Source organism: Enoplosus armatus, chromosome 4 (assembly GCF_043641665.1).
Source record: "Enoplosus armatus isolate fEnoArm2 chromosome 4, fEnoArm2.hap1, whole genome shotgun sequence".
Taxonomy (NCBI): Eukaryota; Metazoa; Chordata; class Actinopteri; order Centrarchiformes; family Enoplosidae; genus Enoplosus; species Enoplosus armatus.
Window position 1 is genome coordinate 21296469 of NC_092183.1, and position 18790 is coordinate 21315258.

General features: G+C 41.9%; 5 protein-coding genes and 1 long non-coding RNA gene across 7 annotated transcripts; 2 read left to right on the forward strand and 4 right to left on the reverse strand.

Moving 5' to 3' along the window:
* Positions 1-31: 31 nt before the first annotated feature.
* On the reverse strand, positions 32-2088 carry cox6a1 (cytochrome c oxidase subunit 6A1). Its single transcript, XM_070904354.1, has 3 exons — positions 1981-2088; positions 456-598; positions 32-341 (listed from the first exon to the last, which is right to left on the reverse strand). Exons 1-3 carry the CDS (start codon positions 2081-2083, stop codon positions 252-254), a joined length of 336 nt encoding a protein of 111 aa, XP_070760455.1. The 5' UTR covers positions 2084-2088; the 3' UTR covers positions 32-251.
* A 1332-nt stretch (positions 2089-3420) lies between these two features.
* LOC139283825 (perlucin-like protein) lies at positions 3421-4733 on the forward strand. Its single transcript, XM_070903866.1, has 7 exons — positions 3421-3499; positions 3581-3664; positions 3749-3835; positions 3942-3986; positions 4070-4209; positions 4371-4486; positions 4580-4733. The coding sequence occupies exons 1-7, from the start codon at positions 3421-3423 to the stop codon at positions 4731-4733; spliced, it is 705 nt and encodes a 234-aa protein (XP_070759967.1).
* Positions 4734-4889: 156 nt separating this feature from the next.
* LOC139284165 (uncharacterized) lies at positions 4890-6195 on the reverse strand. Its single transcript, XR_011597334.1, has 3 exons — positions 6008-6195; positions 5232-5311; positions 4890-5074 (listed from the first exon to the last, which is right to left on the reverse strand). It is a non-coding gene; the product is annotated as an uncharacterized lncRNA (long non-coding RNA).
* Positions 6196-7327: 1132 nt separating this feature from the next.
* On the forward strand, positions 7328-8483 carry pla2g1b (phospholipase A2, group IB (pancreas)). The gene is made up of 4 exons (XM_070904355.1): positions 7328-7379; positions 7603-7759; positions 7858-7985; positions 8359-8483. Exons 1-4 carry the CDS (start codon positions 7340-7342, stop codon positions 8481-8483), a joined length of 450 nt encoding a protein of 149 aa, XP_070760456.1. The 5' UTR covers positions 7328-7339.
* A 33-nt stretch (positions 8484-8516) lies between these two features.
* On the reverse strand, positions 8517-13215 carry prkab1b (protein kinase, AMP-activated, beta 1 non-catalytic subunit, b). Of its 2 annotated transcripts, none has more exons than XM_070904309.1 (8): positions 12992-13215; positions 12426-12589; positions 10776-10945; positions 10587-10680; positions 10347-10461; positions 9950-10083; positions 9771-9839; positions 8517-9321 (listed from the first exon to the last, which is right to left on the reverse strand). In XM_070904309.1, the coding sequence occupies exons 2-8, from the start codon at positions 12570-12572 to the stop codon at positions 9244-9246; spliced, it is 807 nt and encodes a 268-aa protein (XP_070760410.1). In that variant the 5' UTR covers positions 12573-12589; positions 12992-13215; the 3' UTR covers positions 8517-9243. The 2 variants fall into 2 exon arrangements, with proteins under 2 accessions (XP_070760410.1, XP_070760408.1); XM_070904307.1 differs by having other exon boundaries at positions 12887-13215.
* Positions 13216-16029: 2814 nt separating this feature from the next.
* LOC139284733 (transmembrane protein 233) lies at positions 16030-17529 on the reverse strand. Its single transcript, XM_070905092.1, has 3 exons — positions 17371-17529; positions 16236-16370; positions 16030-16150 (listed from the first exon to the last, which is right to left on the reverse strand). Exons 1-3 carry the CDS (start codon positions 17527-17529, stop codon positions 16139-16141), a joined length of 306 nt encoding a protein of 101 aa, XP_070761193.1. The 3' UTR covers positions 16030-16138.
* Between the last annotated feature and the right edge of the window lie 1261 nt (positions 17530-18790).

Genomic DNA, 18790 nt, shown 5'->3' on the forward strand with positions numbered 1-18790 from the left:
ACATCAACACACGAAAGAAAGAAAACATGAATTGAGGTAATAATAGTTACTTTATTTATGTTAATTCAGTTTAAGCGGACATTTTGTTTAATGATCCAGAGGAACAGTTGGTTCGGGTGCCCCATGTTGAGAGCACAGAGGTAAACAACAAAAATGAAGAGTAAACTGTGAATGAAGGTGTGGTCCAGAAACAAATGCTGAGGGGGGGAGGTGCTGGTCCCTGTGCCAGTTATGAGGTCTGGAGAGAGGGCTTACTCATCATGACCCTCAAAGCCATCAGGAAGGGCATTCACATGCGAGTTGTGGAAAAGGGTTTTGGAGCCATCTCCCCAAGGGAAACGCTGTGAGGATCAAAAAAAAAAAAAAGAGACCACACATAATTCAAAATATTGATAAAAAGGCACTTAAGATGGCAATTTTGGAATGTGAATGATTTAAGTCGCATAAAGACAGACCTTGGTACGAATGCGAAGGTGGGAGTAAGGGACAAATTCTGGTTGTTCATGGCTATGATTCTGCTCTTTCAAGTACATGTTCAACATGCACACTGCAACACCAGGTAGGGCAACCACGAAAGTGAGGACCTTCCATGTCTTGGCTGGAAGAGAAAGACAATAACGATTAGTTTAACAAACAAAGCAATTATTAATCCAACCATAGTAAAAACATGTAGGAAAGTAAAATTAAGTTTCTTTACATTGTTTTGAATCGGCACCCATCAAGTTTGATATAAGAAATGTTAAACATAAATGTTAGTTAGGAGACATTATGCTTACCTAGAGTGTGCTTTATTACCATGATTAAAATGTGTAATGCCACCAGCTTACATCGTTGGAAACTACTATTGATAAAAATACAGAGAAAAGAATAAAGCTTGGAATAACCCACACCATTTAAAGCAGATTTAAAAACCCTGAGTTAAAGGACTGACTGTCAAGATGACGCAAATGGTTTTGTGTCCAGATTTAATCTCTCACCTCCCAGTTAAGGCCAGTTGAAACCATCAACATGTCAAATGTTTTGTTCCTTTTTGATTGAATAAATGTGCTGTGTGGTGATCATCTAGGTCAGGGGGCTGATTCAGCCATGGGGCGGTAAATATATACAGCTCCCATCATGCCTTTGAACCCAGTTTTCCTCAATATCTTATGGTCATCTAAAAGATCCCACTTAAGTCATATAATGCCACCTTTGCATGCTGTTAGCTAAGGTGACATTCAACTCCAAGCTTTTTAAATCTGCCTGTAAAGTATATAAACTTCTCACTAGCTAGATATTATTATTATTTGATCCTTTACTGAATACTCACATTAACATAATCAAGTGGACTAACAAGCACCCCTCTTCAATTTATTCCTGCTGCGTTAACTTAAGTCTCATTTATATCGAAAAAGAAAAGAAAAACTAAAAAGCACTTTACTAATATGTAAAATATATTTTACGTGTCTCTTGTATATAAGCCTACACATTTATTTTGCTTGGTATGTTTGATTTTTTTATTTATTTGCCTTACTCGTTACTTTATTTTTTTCCACTTCTCTGAATTATATGGTCATATCTCATGCCTGATTTCTTTAAGTCAGATAAAAGAAGGGGAAAAAATTACGAGACGATACGTTACGAATATCCATTGACCTGATGTGACACTTTGTTGTTGCTCTCTAGCTTGCAGGACGTACTGATCTTGACACCGCTCAACTTAAAAGTAAATAACAAACTACAATAAATTGGAACTACACTACTTTAAGAGTGGTTGTGCATTTGTTTTAGTTGGCAGGCTGAAATGATAAAGTCCTCAAGTTAGAAAGATGATGTTTTCGGTAGCGTTTTCTGCGTGCTCTCCGCTCAAGGATGTCAAGCTAACTTACTGCTAAACTAGCTAACGTTAGCTCAGCAAGGTCACTCAAAACGTAAGAAGTTGTGGTAAAAATAAATGACCTTAAAAACAACTAGTGAGTTAAAATGAGGTGCTGCAATTACCTGACTGCTCGCCGTGTCCGGCAGCAGCAGCAGAAAGCTGACGCCGGCTCTGGGTCAAAGAAGACCTCAGCAACACTTGAGAGAACCGTCCGAGAGCCGCCATTTTCTTTTCTGAGAGACGCAGAAACCGGAAGGAATTTGTTAGGCGGTGTCACGTGCAGGTCAGGCAGCTCTACAGCGCCCCCAAGCAGTGAGACTGTGAACTACAGAGAAGCTCTGCGGAAATCTGCCAAATTACAAAACAAAAGTCTGATGACCTATTAATTGTGAAAGACACTGATGCAAAGTTATTTCACTTGTTTACCATAGCAGTCCCAGTATTAATATATTAATATGCAGGGAATAAGATGTGTCCTTAAGATATGGGAGTCAGGTCCCACTCAGAATTTTTTTCGTGTGAAATACTGTATACTTTACCTCTTCAGGCCTCTAAAACTGATCCAAATAAAACTGTGAAGGGAAAATCACTCTTTGAATGAAATGCACATACCTCATGTACAAGAGATTGCAAGAAGACACTGCTTGTATTAAGAGGTCACAAGCAAAACAGTTGTACAGGTTGTGAACCACTGTTCTAAGGTATGGAGTCGCCTGTTTTCACTCACATACATATATATAGACATACATATTGCTAATTCAAACTTACAATGATAATGAAAAGGAAATTCATTTGTGTAACGTGTGTGCCACAATTGTTAAATTATCTAAAGTCTCTTCATCTTTTCCCCTATAATTGCTACATGTCAGTTAACACATTACAGGGAATGGAACAAACTGTTACTTCCTGTGTAGACAATAATAAATAATAATTAGATAATTGTTGGCACATTAAAAACCTTTTCTGTAATTGGAAGTCTTTCTCTTTAAAGGGGAGGACTATCTATGATCTCCTAGTCAGAGTCCAACCGGAGAAATCCAGAGATATTCTGCTTGATGACGGTAAGTGATAAATTCACTTTGTTGGCAGAGTATGTTTGCTCGTGAAATGCCTTTAAAATCATTCTTTTCAAATTCATAGAAATGCATGGAAACAGGCATTAATCACTGTGTCATGCATATACAAATGATACCATGAATTATACACTGAATAGTCTAAATATAAATGCAGACAATGTTTTTATATTGTTTTTTTTTATTTAGTAAAGCATGTAGTAAAATTAGCTGCTTATATTTGAAAAAGTTTGTGTATTATACAGTACATAATGGCCAGATTCTCTATTTATTGAGCCGTTAATAGTTAACATAGTTGGCCTGAAAACAAACACGGGAGATTTAGTTGACCTCTTATTCCCATTACACACTGAGAATCTCAAAATGGCTCATACTTTTATCATCAACTATAAGCTTTTCTTTTCCATAGTATAAATAGCAGCAACGTAGGTAGAAATATTACTTTTTACTAACAGAGAGAAAAAAAAAAGAGTCTGATCTCTTTCAGCAATGGAATCTCAGTATCACCAGTTTGGGTCGCCTGATAACAGCCCTGTCCACGGAGAGCACAAAATGACCACACAAACAGGTACAAACATGGACATGTCATTTGATTTTGATTCAACAATTTTATCTTAAACTATGAAAACATGTCTGTCAATGTCTGTAGGTTTGAAGAGGATGGTGGTTTATGTCCTCTACGGAGTCCTGGTGCTACTGCTGTTTATCCTGCTGATGGTCACTGGGATAAGATGTACGACTTTAAACACCCCAGCGAAGCTCATGTAGCTATTTCACTTTCTTTGTCTAACCATATAACAATTTTTGTATCTCAAAGTCACCCAGTTAAACAAGGACATCGCAGGCATCAAACTTCACCTTGAGAGAATCAACCATGGAGGAAAAACATCAGCGTCCACCTCAGGTCAGGAAATGGTTTTCAGGTCTGAATATAATGATGCAGCCGTACAATTGATGTCTTATAAAACGTTATTATTCATTTTTGTGTCTTTCCAAACTAAAAGGTGCAGCAAATGTGCCCAATGTCTACCTACAGGCACTTGTCTCAGTTAGAGGTAAACACTAATTATCAATAACATCAGAATTCATCTGCCCCCAGTCAGACTCTCTTGACTTGTCTTCATCTTCATCACATTAGGAACTTGTAGGGAAGGATGGGTGTCTTACCAGAGAAGCTGCTACCTGCTATCCACCACCACCGCGACCTGGAACAAAGCAGAAGAGCAGTGCCAAGCACACGGAGCACACCTGGTGGTTCTGAATAATGTGGAGGAACTGGTGCGTTGATGTTCACACCAGTTTGGTTCCATATATTTTAAGTGGAGCTGTCAATTTGCTACTGGGAGGCTCCAGCGTATGAACAGGGCTTTGATATGGAGCATACACATTTCTCAGAATTGACAAAGGCGTAAAAAATAACCAGTTTCTTTTATTTCTAGGACTACATTTCAGAAGTAGTTGTAATTAAGTACAACTATTGGATTGGACTTGTGGAGCGAGAAAACGAGGGACACTGGAGCTGGGTGGATGGAACTGACTTCAATTCAACCCATACGTGAGAGAAAAAAAAAGGACCAAAAAGCACAAACGAATGGCTGTGGCACTATATGTAACATGCCAATTGTTTCTCCTCCCTGTTTGTGTTCAGTTTCTGGGATGAAGGTCAGCCCGACGACTGGGACTACAGAGAGAACGGAGAGGACTGTGGGCAGCTTCATGGTTCTGAAAGACGCAAACGCAAGTTGTGGAATGACGCAGACTGTAACCTGTCATACAGGTACATCTGTGAAACCAAGGCATGAGAGACAGTGGACCTCTCTGAGCTGCCGGAAATGAATACTGATCGAAATTAAGTTTTTGATTTCAGAATTATAAGTGTATATCATAAAAAGGGCTAAAAGTTGCATATGCAGAACATATGTAAGGCTTTTGTTGGACATTAAAAAAATAGCTGTGAGTACAATGACACTTGTTCTCCTTTATTGATTTGTAATAAAGACACACTCTTCAGTGTTTCTTCTTCCCTTCTTCTCCCTGCCTCCCTCGGTCACTGGGAAGGTGGGCGTTTCCTTCATTAGAATCTGCCATGGCTGCTTTCCTGTCACACACACACAGACGAAGTCCTCACAGGGATTGTTGTCATCTGAGGGAATGGGAGAAAAAACAGGGATGAGACAACACACAATTATTTGTCAAGGGTTGATTTCAGTTAGAAAATCTGCAACTTAATGTTATCTAATTACTGAAAACTCAGGTGTGAGTGATGATAGTTGGAAGCTGTTGTGTCGCTGAACACTCACACAGACAGGTGACGGCCTTCCTGGCCTCGTCACGGCTGTAGCTGTACGCTTCAGGTTGTCCAAGATGAGACAGCTGGGACCTGACAGCATCGACAACACACACACGCACGCACACACACACAGACACACACAAAGCATAAAGAGGTCATTACAGCACCTTCGATATGTCAAGATGAAGAAAATCACCCTCTGCTGAGGGTTCAATTTCATAGTTTAAATTTAAGTAGGACTGCAACTCATGATTATTTACATTATTGGTTCATTTGCTGATTCCTTTTTCAATTAATCGTTTAGGCTCCAAAATGTCAAAGAATACTGAAAAATGTCCATCGCAATCCTAAGTCCAAGGTGAAATCTGGGTTCAGTCCAAAACCCAAACATGTTCAAATTACTATCATAGAAGACTGAGAAAACCAACAAGTATTCACATTTAAGAAGCTGGAACCAGTTCATGTGTGGCCTTATTGTTTAAAAAAAATGACTTAAACAATTTATTGATGATCCAACTTATCTGCTGAGGAAACACTCGTTGTGACAACTTCACAAAGTGTTTCAGTGCTTTAAGCAGCACAAGCAAAACGCCATTTCACAACTTTTGCACATAAAACTGAAAGTATCTGCTTGCCAAGACACCACTGGAGGTGAGTCAGAAAATAAGATTTTTTTGAAATTGGGATTACGGTGAATTGAGCTTTTAAGTTGGATTGCGTTTTGGGTGCGAGGACTTGCACAACAAGAAACAGAACAACATTAACAGACACCACAAATGTATATACCTTCAGCAGTGTTAACCAGTGTGCAGTGTTACCCTGTCAAGCTCATCAACAGGTGTGCCAGAGCCTCCCAGCACGCAGCAGCAGCCAGCTGTCAGGCACAGAGGGTCATCGCCCTGAACTGCCACAGAGCTCGGTAACCCAGCGCTATGGGACAAAGTGGAGGCATCTCAGACAAAAGCTACTTCACATCTAAAAAAAAAAACAGCCTCACATTGCATCACACGGAATCAAAATGTCCCTGATGCTGGTCAAACAGACATGCATAGCTCTCAAAGTTATCCTGGAAATGGGAGGTTTTGTGGCGAAGAAAGGTGAGTACTCACGGGCTGGGAGGCTGAGGAACAGGACGAGCAGGGGGGCGAGAGTCAGGTCTGCATCTCGCAGGTGAAGATGTGTGAGTGTGAAGCTAAAGGCTCACATTGACAGCTGACCCTTTTTTGACCTGTCCTTTTTGTAACGCAATATCTTCCTCTGTACGTTACGCCACATGTATGTATACACATGTATAGTACATATACATACACAAATATACATACAAACACACACTATTGCTTTTACGTACACATTTGGTTCATATTTGGCATTTGTGTCATATCGTCTCATAACTTGTTTCCCTTTGGGTTAACATAAAACTCCCCACTTGAGTAACGTGCAAGTGGAAAGTCGTGGGAACTCCGGCAAGTGCTAGTTATTTACACAGCTGCGTGCTGGAAAGCTGTTTTAAATTTAACTTCTATGTAAAGAAGGAAAATGCAAACCCAAGTGAGCACAGGGTGGACGAAAGAAAGAGGAGGAGATTGATTAGGAGATGTTTAAATATGCTTTAATAGGTCTTCATCAACTATCTATTAAAACATTCACTGGAAAATTACTGTTCCTGTTCCTATAAATTATCCATAAATGAATCAGGCCTGATACATGACTGGACAGCTGGACACTCGTGGAGCTTGTGGGATATACTGTATCTGTTCCTGGTTGCTCACTAGAGGTAATGCTGAAGACAGAATCGGTTCAATGAAAATGGAAAATAAAAAGCGATTTTGTGCAAGCAAAGTTTCAGCTGTCAGTCGTCTTGTTCGCTCGTGCTTTTTGACTGCTTCTCCTTAGAGATAGCTGGGTTCGTAGCTGGTCTTACACACCTGTAGCTGACGGTGTTAAATACATGTTGAGGTAAACAAAATTCTCACGCAGAAACCAAATATAGTAACTTTGTCAAGTAACCGCTGGTTTAAAGCTCCCACCCTCTTATGTCCTTCTTATCTCCGGCGTTCTCTCACCTCCCGTCCTATAAGAACAGGCTGCGCAAAAATCCACGTTTCTCTGACTGTAGCCATGAACGGGACAGCTCCTCTGCTGCTGCTGCTTCTCACTGGTAAGACTGGAAAAAAGCGGTCAATATGTACAATAATAATTCTTAATTTGACACTTACTGTAAAGAGAGCCTCTATTAGTGCCGTTTGTGAAATGATCCTTAGTACATTTTCTATCTGCCACAGTACTTCTACCACTTTTATATTGTTCTTTTTAGGATGTTCCTTTTCTCCTGATTTGTTCATCATGTGTTCTTATTTGTCTGCCTCACATGTCTTTACCAGCCTGTTTGGCCAGCGGTGCGCTGCTGCCCAAGGCCTTATGGCAGTTTGGGAAGATGATCTCGTGTGCTCAGGCTGGTGTTAACCCTCTGAAGTACAACGATTACGGCTGCTGGTGCGGCTTTGGGGGGACGGGAACCCCTCGGGACGAAGTGGACATGTAGGAAGCAGCCATCGCCATCTATTTTGTTTTCCAGTCACCATTTTTAAAAGAAAGAAAACGTGGAATTCATGCACTCTTTCCTCCTGTACTCTTAGGTGCTGCAGAGTTCACGATGAATGCTATAAAGCGAGCAGAAAGGCTCCTGGATGCACAGCTATCGCTGACCTTCCTTATGTTCTCGTGTATGATTTCACCTGTTCAAATCAGCAAGTGACCTGCTCAGGTAAGACTGAACTGTCATGCTTTGACACACTCACCTGGACATCAAATTTGAAGTATTTTCAATGACTTTCAAGCTCTTGTGTGGTGAAATTCTGCAATGTGTAGGTACTATACTACACACATATGTATATACACACATATATACATACATATATATACATATACTATACTATACTATGTATATATATATACACACAGCGAGGTTTGAGAGTACCTACACTACAAACAAATGCTCTCCCAGTACTGTGGAGCACGTTCACACTGGCATTTAGAGTACGTGACAACACTATTCATATTCGGTGTAAGCGTGCCTCACGTCTCCTTATTATTGAGCTGCTGCCTTTTCATTTCCTGACTCAAATCTGTCTCCGCAGCAACCAACAACAAGTGCCAGGCTGCTGTGTGCGAGTGCGATCGGGTGGCGGCTCACTGCTTCGCTCAGACCACATACAACCCTGAGAACAAGAACCTGGATCCCAAAGTCCACTGTGTCGACTGAGTTATACAAACAAAATACACACACAAGAGAATGTTGGATTTCTGACATATTTCTTTTCACAGTTTAATTTCTTTGTAATTTTTTAAAAACAAAACTCGACTTTGAATTTGAAGAATTTGTGACTTTGTAAATAAAAGGCATCAGATTGAAGTAAAACAGACAAGTGAGACTCTCATTGTGGGGCCTTTCAGTTGAATTTCAACCTCTCTGTGTCCTTGAGTCTGTTTGCTCACGTATGGAGAGAGAGAGGTTGCAGCTGTGCTTATCTCACCATTACACTTTTAGATTTTTACAGTCAGTTTCTTACAATTTCAAGGTCTCTTAAATGTGTAAATCCACACGAGGCTTTGGCTTTGTACAAACTCAACCAAGGTCAACAGTTAAAGACCACATCATGTGCTGAGTTTGTTCAGGCAGGTTTCCCCTTGTGCATCATGTGTTTGGTCCCTCTATCAACTATAAATCTATTAACAAATCTGCATCAAGTGAGGTGAAATGAACCTGTTGTTCTCATGGCTCTTGGAGTTTGTGGTTGAAAGGAAGCTTTGGTCTGTAGTTATGTTTGGATCATAACTTGACAAACATTGTGCAGCGAGTTTAACTTTAAGTCAAATTTTAGATTACAGGATGGTAAAAAGCAGCTTTGCCAAACTGAGCTTGGAGAGATATTTAGGTTCAGTTTTAACAAAGCGATCAAAGTAGCAGCTGTGTACACCAACAGACAACTTTTCATTATTAGGCTGAATCATGGCTCTGTGGATTATATTGGCTTGTAGAGAAGAGTGGTCACGTACTTCTTTTTGTATCGGTGTGTCGCGCTGAGAACCATCACCCCGTCCTAAAAGACGACGACGACAAGGAAATTAGGTTCAGAGCTAAAGTTTAAACTGATCAATCAGAAATTGTTTGACTTTTTTTTTTTTTTTTACTAGATTTCACTGGCAAATTGTTAAAAGTACTGCGATTAATGGCAATAAAAGTTTGAGCTACGGCACTAACATTTAGCATAATGATAGAAATGTAAAAATGCAAATGTAAAATCAGGTTACATTACCACAGAAAATAAGGATATCAAATTCTAGATTCAACATAAAGACACTATAGTTTACATCACTGAGGATTTATGTCCTTTCGAGAGACAGCTACAGATATTTGTCGTCCAATATTTCATGCATATTGTATGCCATACATTATGTCCCTTTGTTGAAGCCAGTGATGTCCCGACAGTTTGATCAAAATTAAATTTGACAGACATTTTGTCTGACAGACAGAGGATGGATTTGTTACCTTGATGGAGAGGGCGTACAGGTGATTGAGCATCACATGGTTGGGCTCTGGAAGCAGCGTCGGGTCACACTGATGAGGATTCAGAGACGGGAGGAATTTTACTAAATAGCATGTCTCGTCGCAAACAGCTTCCCAGAATGGCGTGCACTGCTAACACGAGCATGTGTTCCTGTACTTACAGAGACACCTGTGTCCTTGTTGAGCAGCACTTGCAGCAGGTGGGGGGGTAAGATAGGAGGATGTTTGATCTTGTCTTCTGGCTTGGTTACATATGCTTCCTGTAAGTAGGGGCCGGGAGGGGAACTGGACAAGTCTGGGAACGAATGATCACATTTTAATACAGCCTTATATCAAAAGAATAAGGTAGAAAGAATTCGTCATGGTCAATGCATTGTTCAAAAATATTAACTTTACTATTTGGCTTGGCTATACTGCACCAGATTAATTCAGACAATGCCATATAAGTCATTTATTCTAGTATGGCCTGTACTCTAATAGCATTATGCTGATTAAAATGCTTTTTAAATCATATTTGGCCAGTCTGAAAGTAGTTATTGTGAATGCAGGTGCCAGTACCTGAGATGTCTGCAGAATCCTGTGAGTCGATCCTGAGGGCATCAAAGACTTCAAAGTCAGTGTTTTTCACCTGGATGACATTATTAACTGTTCCAGTTTTAGACGTCATCACGGCCTGCGAGAGCGCAAACAGAAATTTGACACAGACACTTGTGAGTGTAGAGTAGGCATCCGTAAGAAGATGAAAAAATAAGGTGATGTATTCGAAAAAGGCGTGTTGCCTCTAAAACTTTCACTCACCCCAGTAGGATCCAAGGTCCACTGGCCGTCTACACAGAACTTGTACTGGTGCTCTCCCTCTGGCAGGTCCACAATGGCCACAAAGTTTTTCTGACTGGGTTTGAGGGACAAACATGCGTGACACTTTCACCAACACATACAGATCAGGGGTGTACAGTCTCGTGAAGTATTCTGCACGAGTCCAACTACCTTTTGTTGAGAGGGATCTTGGTGGCCCAGTTGTTAAAAGAGCCGGACACAAAGACTTCTTTGGCGGCCCCTGGCCACCTGAACACAGTTGGCCTGTCCTGTGTCGGGCTTTTGCTGTCACTCTCCAGATCCTGCTGCCAGGCCAGAAACTCCTGTATTTCCTGTGGAGCCTGTACAGCATGATATCAGTGTATCAGTGTACCGTTGCCATGTTAATGAGAGCACTTTCCTCCCCTGCCTCACTTCCTCAACACAACAGTCCCTGACTGAGATGGAGTCGACTGGTTTGCGTGTTTACATTCTTTTGTAAAATGAGCAGCACGTTTCCTTGCACACACACTTGTGTCCTCCTCATAAGATCTAATGAGAACAGACACAATACATAAGCTTCGTGGACAATTTCATTTTTGGTTCTTCTGTCAGGTGTTTCAGGTAAGTCGGATGAATCCAAATCTCTCAGCTGAATATGTCAATTCAATAGAGGTGATCGATTAGATGACTCATGCTTTATGATTGTACATATGTTTAAATGTGCTGTATGGCCTTGTCTACGTCTATGACACACATCTTGCACTTCCTGTATATGCTGTCATTTTGCATATTTTTGTTAATATTCTCACATCTGTCTAAACATGGTGGACTTGTATACCATGTAAAAAACATTTTCACTCATCTCCTACTGCACATAACTTTATTTCAGATTTACATACGTTTTCATATTGTATAAAATCATTAAAATATAGTTTGGATAAATACAGTCTACAAGGTTCACATCACAATAACGAGTCATATCGTATTATCTATTTCAATATTTAAATTCAATTCGCTATATCTCATCAGTATTCCCCGTTGCAATTATTAAGTTTCCCCAAGGGAGTAATGAACAGACCACTCCAGTGTGTTTGTTTTTGCCCTTTAACAACAAACATGTTATTGTATTACTAGGCTTAATAGGTTTTAGAATTTCCAGGCAGTTCTTTTCAATATGAAAATCAATTTGCAGAGACTTCACACTTGCTTGAACCGTTACATTATACCACTGTACAAACATGGGACTGTTTTGTAAACACTTCATTGTAATGCTTTTGGGAAACTGGGAGACTTTAAAGTTGGTTGTTGAACAGAAATCATTTTATTGCAAGGATTTTTTTTTTTTAAGTCACATTATCCTCTTTATAACACCCGTGTTTGCTCTCTCCTCGACAACATACAGTATGAAGCTGCAACGCCCCGGCTCTCAAATTTCAGACGCTTCTTACCAGCACCTGAATGCACCAACAGAAAAATGGCAAAATTGTCCCTGCTCCCTATTGCTTTAAAGCTCAATGATGTCACGAAAGCAAGGCGTGGCACTCTTTCAAGACCAAAAATTCTAAATGTGTTTGAAAAAAATAAAGATGTGACATTTTGCACCTATGACCTTTTTTTTTTTTTTTAAATATAGTTTATAGCCAACAGATACATCAGCAGGCATGTGATCAAATGCACAAAACCAAAACTGTATGCCTTTGTTTGCCTTTTATAATCCTATGCAGTTCATAATTAGTGTGAAAAACATGCAGAACACTAGTGTGGTCCTTACGGGTTTCATGTTATCTAGTCTACCTGCTCTCATAACATACAGTCCTGGTGTAAAACTTGTCATCATACCTTTGGATCTTCTCTCTGGAAGAGGTCTGCGTCCTCTGAGCTGTCCATCAGGATGTTGGAACGGACCTCTTTCCCTCCCTGCTGTCCATCTCTGTATGACCTCTCCCCCTGACCCCCGCCGGACCTGTCGCTGCTGCTGTTCCCCATCCTGGTGGCATCAAACGCTGCAAGACACACGATGAGATCTTTCATGTCCCGGGACGTGCTGGGCAGAGACCCCCAGGGGCCTCACTGTGGTCCCTGGACTGACCGACATGTGCCTCGCAGTGGTCCCTGGAGTGACCACCAGGGGCCCTGCTGTCAAATGGTCCCCTGCAGAGGGACTTAACCAGCCTATCTCGCTGATCCATCCAGAACAAAATGGTGATTGGCTTATCTGCCATGATCAGAATGCAAATCTAAACCCTCTCTATAATATAATATAATATAATATAATATATAATATAATATATAATACCCACCGAAGTCCTCTCAGATGACCGGACGCAGTCTTATCAACCGTAGGTCTCGGCTCCAATGAGCATCCGTGTGTGGTGTCTGGGAGTGAAGGCGTCGGGTGAACTTACCGTTGCCGTTTCCGTCTCTGAGCCGGAGAAGTTTTTCCTCTCGGACTCTCGGAAAAGCTCGAGCGCGAGGGCGAGAGCGAGAGTTCAGCGGCCCGCAGATTCACGACACACGAGCGGTCACTTCTCTCTTCCTACCGCCGTTTCTCCTTAGTAGTCTCCTGTGCTCAGCTGGACTGTGCGCCTTTTCGCCATTTGTGGTGGCAACCTCAGTGTGTGTGTGTGTGTGTGTGTGTGTGTGTGTGTGTATAGTCAAGAAAACACACCTCTTCCGCCTCCTGTCCGCGAGCTCAGCGAGAGTTAAAAGTTTAACCCGACCGTCGCCCGCCGCTCTGCGGTGACGTTAGCGGAGGATGACGTGATTTTAAAAACAGAGAAATCCGAGTAATGATAAAGTAAGAGCAAAGCTTGTCGGTGAGTAGAGCGATTTGAAGGAATCAAAGGGGGGGAAAAAAATGTTAAACAAAAGACATGGACTGATATGAACACACACACACACTTCGGAATATGCTTGGAAATACACCGGCAGGGAGATTTCTTCAGCTCAGCAAAAGTCTGTCCTTGTGCCGTATCACACTGATTTCTCTGAGGCGTTCCCACGACTATCCTGTTTCATATATCTGAAGCCTGTAACTGTACACACTCAGAAAAAACACAGAGTCATCGGTATTTCGGTGTTTTCCTCCTCTCAGAGTTGGAGAGCAGAGCTTCAGTACCTGTAATAATTGTTTTAGTCTTTGATTATCCATCAGACAGAAAACCACCAGTGTAAGCAGAAATCAGCCATTTTTTTTTTTTTTTCCCTCTAAAGGCCTTGTAGTCATTTAATTTCAGCTAATGGAACTTGTAGTGACTAACCAACTCGCAGGTCAGTGGGATTTCAGTATGCCAAAAAAACGATGGAATACAGTCAACACACTCACTTACATCACTGATAATCATCACCACTAACAGAAATCCAGTGTTCGCTTTTACTGGTTCAGTCATGTAACAGCCTTAACATGAAATTACACCATAAACATTTGTCTCCACTTTGTCTCACATACATACACAATAACATATTTGCAGATTTTGCTAGGAGCCGCATTGATAAAGAAATATCAGTGATTGATGGTAATATAATAATACCTCATTACGTTCCCAGGAATTCTCTGTGTTGTTAGACGTTGGTGCCAGGCAACACATGGGAAACATTCAAATACAGGAACCTGATGAAACATCTGGCAGCGCTTCACCTTGATATTCATTCATTTGCAATGCTGCATGGAACCTTGGACAAAATCCCCCAAAATATTCAACTTCTAGCCATCATTTTCTGCCACCTTCTGGGTCCAGATCACAGTCACAGTCTTAGTCACTTCTTCTGGCTCTCGCTGGGGGGATCACAGGGCATCCTCAGGTCAAAGATCATATCCCCACAGTGTGTTTACTTTACACTCCAACTACGGGTTTGCATGAAGCAACAACCTCACAACCCACATCTCTGCAGCCCATCCAATGGGACACGATATAAGCCGTCTCCAAGTTCACAAAACTCATGTAGATTGGATGTGCAGCCTCATGACCCCTCCTGTGTCCTTGTGAAAGTAAAGGGCTGGTACACCAGATGGTCTGCCATGATGGGCAAGGCTTCCCTCATGTCCTCCAGCTCTCCCCCCACTCCACAGAGGGTCAGTAGTTCCTTCAGGTGTTCACATCTCTGTCCTCAGTGAAGGTCAGCGTTCTCCAACCCTGCCTCCCCTGCTTGAGTTCTCTGTGGGTTCTGCAGAGGGGGTCCCCAGGACCTAAGCAATCCACCAGCAAGTTCTTGAGTGGCCGTGGTGACCTTCCTACAAGAACAGCCCATGTGGTGACCGTTGGTGATTTGGCCAGTAGGCTCCTCTGCTTGACATTTCCAGTTCATCCTTACTCCATTTTTCTGGGGGCTTTACCACACAGCTTCCCCTCTCGTCTCATCCAGCTCACTAGCAGGTGCTGAACAGTTAACAAGTCTGCTCCTCCCCTCACATGAGTGTCCAAGACGCATGGCCACCCGCAGTTCCTCAGTAAATCCACTAAGTTGATCGTCGGTCTTTGGGCTCATTTATGAACCTTCTTTTTGCTGAACATGGCGGGCAGCAGACAGAGAGGCAGGGTGCACCACTGACGCTTTTCAGGTGCCGGCCACAAGGCGGAGGTCAAAAACAGAGGACAAGGTTGATCATGCACTTTGAGTGCAGATGCTTCCTGGGTCACAGGGAGGTACAAACCCTCCACCTTGTTAAGTCGGTGATTAAACGTTTATTTTATTTTCTGGACCGCTGCACAGCCTGAATATTATATGCTTGGACTATTTTTAGCCTTGCAACAGTGTTAATAAGACATATCAGAGTACACGATCCCTCAGACTCAACAAATTGCAACAGGCGTCGAAGATGGGTGTGAACTGGGGCCAGTAGGTGAAGCAGAGTGGGTATCATGAAACCCACCCGCTACTATTGTGCAGTATCTTACCTTATTGTTGCTTCTACCCATGTCGAATATTATTGTATTGCATTGATGCCCTCAGAAATATGGATTGTGTCATCGTTAGAAATATACATTTTGGTCAGCTCAAGTTATGAAATGTGCATTTCTGAGCCAGTTTTCAGTTCATCTCAGGACATCCTGTATGAGCACAGCATTGTTTCAAAAACAGCTAACTTTCAAATGAAACTGCTTTCATCAGACCATGTTTTGTGAAAGTTCAACTTTTTATTTTCACGCCCACAGCATGTACACATACACATGTACAGTGAAGCAGAGCAATTGTCGATGTTAGATCACAGTTAATCGGTAATCAGTTATCGACCGTCACAGTAAACAATAAGATACAATGGAGGCTGTCAAACAGTCCATCAAAGGCCTTTAACTACAAAACAAGCCTCAGTGGAAGTAGAGACATATGCGTAATTATTCCTTTCACCTTGCAAATACCAAAACTGTCCAAAGTTTCATTGCAGTGCCGAGAAGTACTCTGCAGTAAAGTGAGACTCTGCCAGCTCTTGCAAAACCTCCAGAGCTGTTGATGCAGCAGAAGCCAAGCAGAGCTCCTCTGCACCCCATGGAGCTGATCTCTCCGGGACAGTTTCACCTCTTCTCTACGTCCACCTCCTCGTTCTCCTCAAGAGGTCACACCACATGCTGTGGAGAAAAAAAAAAGATACTCGAAATCTCTCTATCCTACTTAGTTCATTTTTTTTGCGTCATACCTCTGGTGCCTTCATACCGTAGCAAAGTGCACAACTGTGTACGCAGTGATGCTCACAAGGCCAATGATGAAAGAAGCAATCCCCAGGTGGAGAGCTTTCTGAGCCAGCCGCTTGGAGCCATCGTAGTCCTCTTCATCATAGCTCTTTTGGGCCTGTAGGGGTGAGCGAAAGGTTCAATTCAATTTTAAGACATTTGAATCCCACTGAGGCAGCAGTGCTGACGATGAACACCTTGAGCATTCAGGCATTCATGTAAGGTTCTTTGGACAGGCATGTACTGTGAAGAAGAAACAGGTCCCATAATAAGCCCACATAGTATCAAGTCACACCTGACCCAGGCACATGTCTTTCAGGGGAATCTGTGCTGAACATTTAGAGAGAAATGATTCCCTGCCTTGCTTTGCCTTTTCTTGTTATCTCTAGTTCATATTTGTCTTGAAGCCAGTGTCCTCAGCGATGAGAGACAGTGGACTGCTGCGCCTACAAGCCTCCTCCTGTTACTCACAGCTACAACGATGCAACAGCTGCTGTTGGCACGTCGACTCAACACAACCCTGTCCCCCCCTTCAGACAGTTCAAAGACTTGAGAGAAACCGAAATGTGTTTCTCCGATCTGATGCTTCAACTTTGTGGCTTCTCGGGAAAATTGAGGAATATTTAATGTACCAGATACCAGAAAGCTGCAGGAAAAGGTTTACATTACAGCGGCCCAAGCAGGTTATGAACATGGTTTGGCACTTGGATAGTCTATTAACTGGAAGTATATTTGATCTGAGCAGCACACATCAGTAGAAGTATTTGTTAATTAGGTGGACGGACAACTCAGAGAAGTGGAGAGGCTATTTCTGTAGCAATGCATGTTTGCTGGTTGATCAGTAGGTAGACAAAAGCACAAAAGCCACAAAAATGACAATCAAGTATTGGTATGCTATATATCCAGAGCTCTGACATGTTGTTTTTCCCTCTCTCTGTCATTTTCTTCTCTAATCTGCGTATCCATATGACCTGACACATCTTGAATGATCTTCATGCGCTGTCTGCAAATAACTAAACCTCATAAAACATCGCTTGAAATATCTTGTCCTGTAACGATTCATAAATAGGAACCAAGCATGTCCAGAACTCCCAAACTTTCAGCATTGTATGACTCACCAGCACAGAGAAAACTAGCGCCACGATATTGATGGGCCACGCAGGGCAGAAGCAGGTGAACATGGTGAGGCAGAGGTAGTTCCTCAGAGGGGGGATCTGCTGAGCCTCCCTGTTCTTCAGGACGCCAGCGCTCCCGTCCAGAGAGGGCCTGGTGTTCATGACCGGCTCTCCCGAGACAGGAAAAGCAGAGAGGCGAGGCGACGGAGCTGAGACACTGGGAGGGTGGAGGTGGACGAGAGGGAGGGGAGGCAGTGGAGCAGCGATGATGGAAGAGAGAGATCAGCCAGCAGAGAGACATGAGAGGGACGCAGAGGCAGACTCGGACCAGCAGACAGGCCGAGTGAATGTTACTTAGAAAGGAAAAAGAAGGGGGACATTTTACTGGTTCGGATAGCTTAGAGAATTTATTGTAATTTAGTACAAATTTATAATAATTATTGCTAATTTATAGTAAATTACTAAAAAAAACAACTTTGTACTAATTTTGTACAAATGTGGTACAATTAGAGAATATATTAGAATAACAGCACTGTTCTCTTTACATTGTAAACAAGGTTATACAATTATACAAAAACGGCATCAACAACAGCAACATTCATCAGGGGTTTCCTCAGCAGGTGTTAAATGAGGTTTCTTCATGTTGGTGCGTCTCTTATATGTGACAAAGAAATGTGGCAAAGCCTCTCGCCTACAATGAAGCTCTGACCGAATTGTGAAAAGGGCCACATGGCACCATGTAATGCCAAAAATTCTAAATCTTTGTGAGAAAAAAAACGGCTTCACAAATGTGGAAGGTATCCTTATCTTTTAGCCAAATGTTGCATTTCTGTTAAGCTCTTAGGGGCCATTATGTGCAGAAAACAAGTCAAACAGGACACATGAATGGAATGTTTTAAAATAATTTATTAGGAATTTTAAAAAGTTGTTTTTCAAAGGAATAAACATGACAGGAAAAAGAAAATCAGAAAATGTTACAGTGTTGACAAGATTGTTATTTTTCAGTGAAAACAGCATTGAAGATTGAACTACCATGGTAGCCCGCAGCAGTGTGAGCGAGTGTATCAAAATGTGAAACCTGGTACTTTGTAGATGAGAGTGCTTTGTTCTTACGCTAACATTCGAAGGAAAACACATTTATCGTGATCGGGCCAGTGCAACATCCCAGTAGCTCTGAACATAATTGTTTTGGTCTAAATATAGCTGTCACATTGCTACAGTCTGTGACTTCCAGTGGATATGCAGTGATGGATGGGGGGTTGGGGGTGGCGGTGTCAGGCTAGGTTAATAAGACCCCCACCTTCCTGTTGGAAAAGCCACCTTTCTAAAAGGTTCAACCATCCACACTTTGACATAGGTGTTAATGTAATAACAAAAAAAGTCAAATTAAAATTTCACATTTGCAACTGAGGTACCCCCCCCC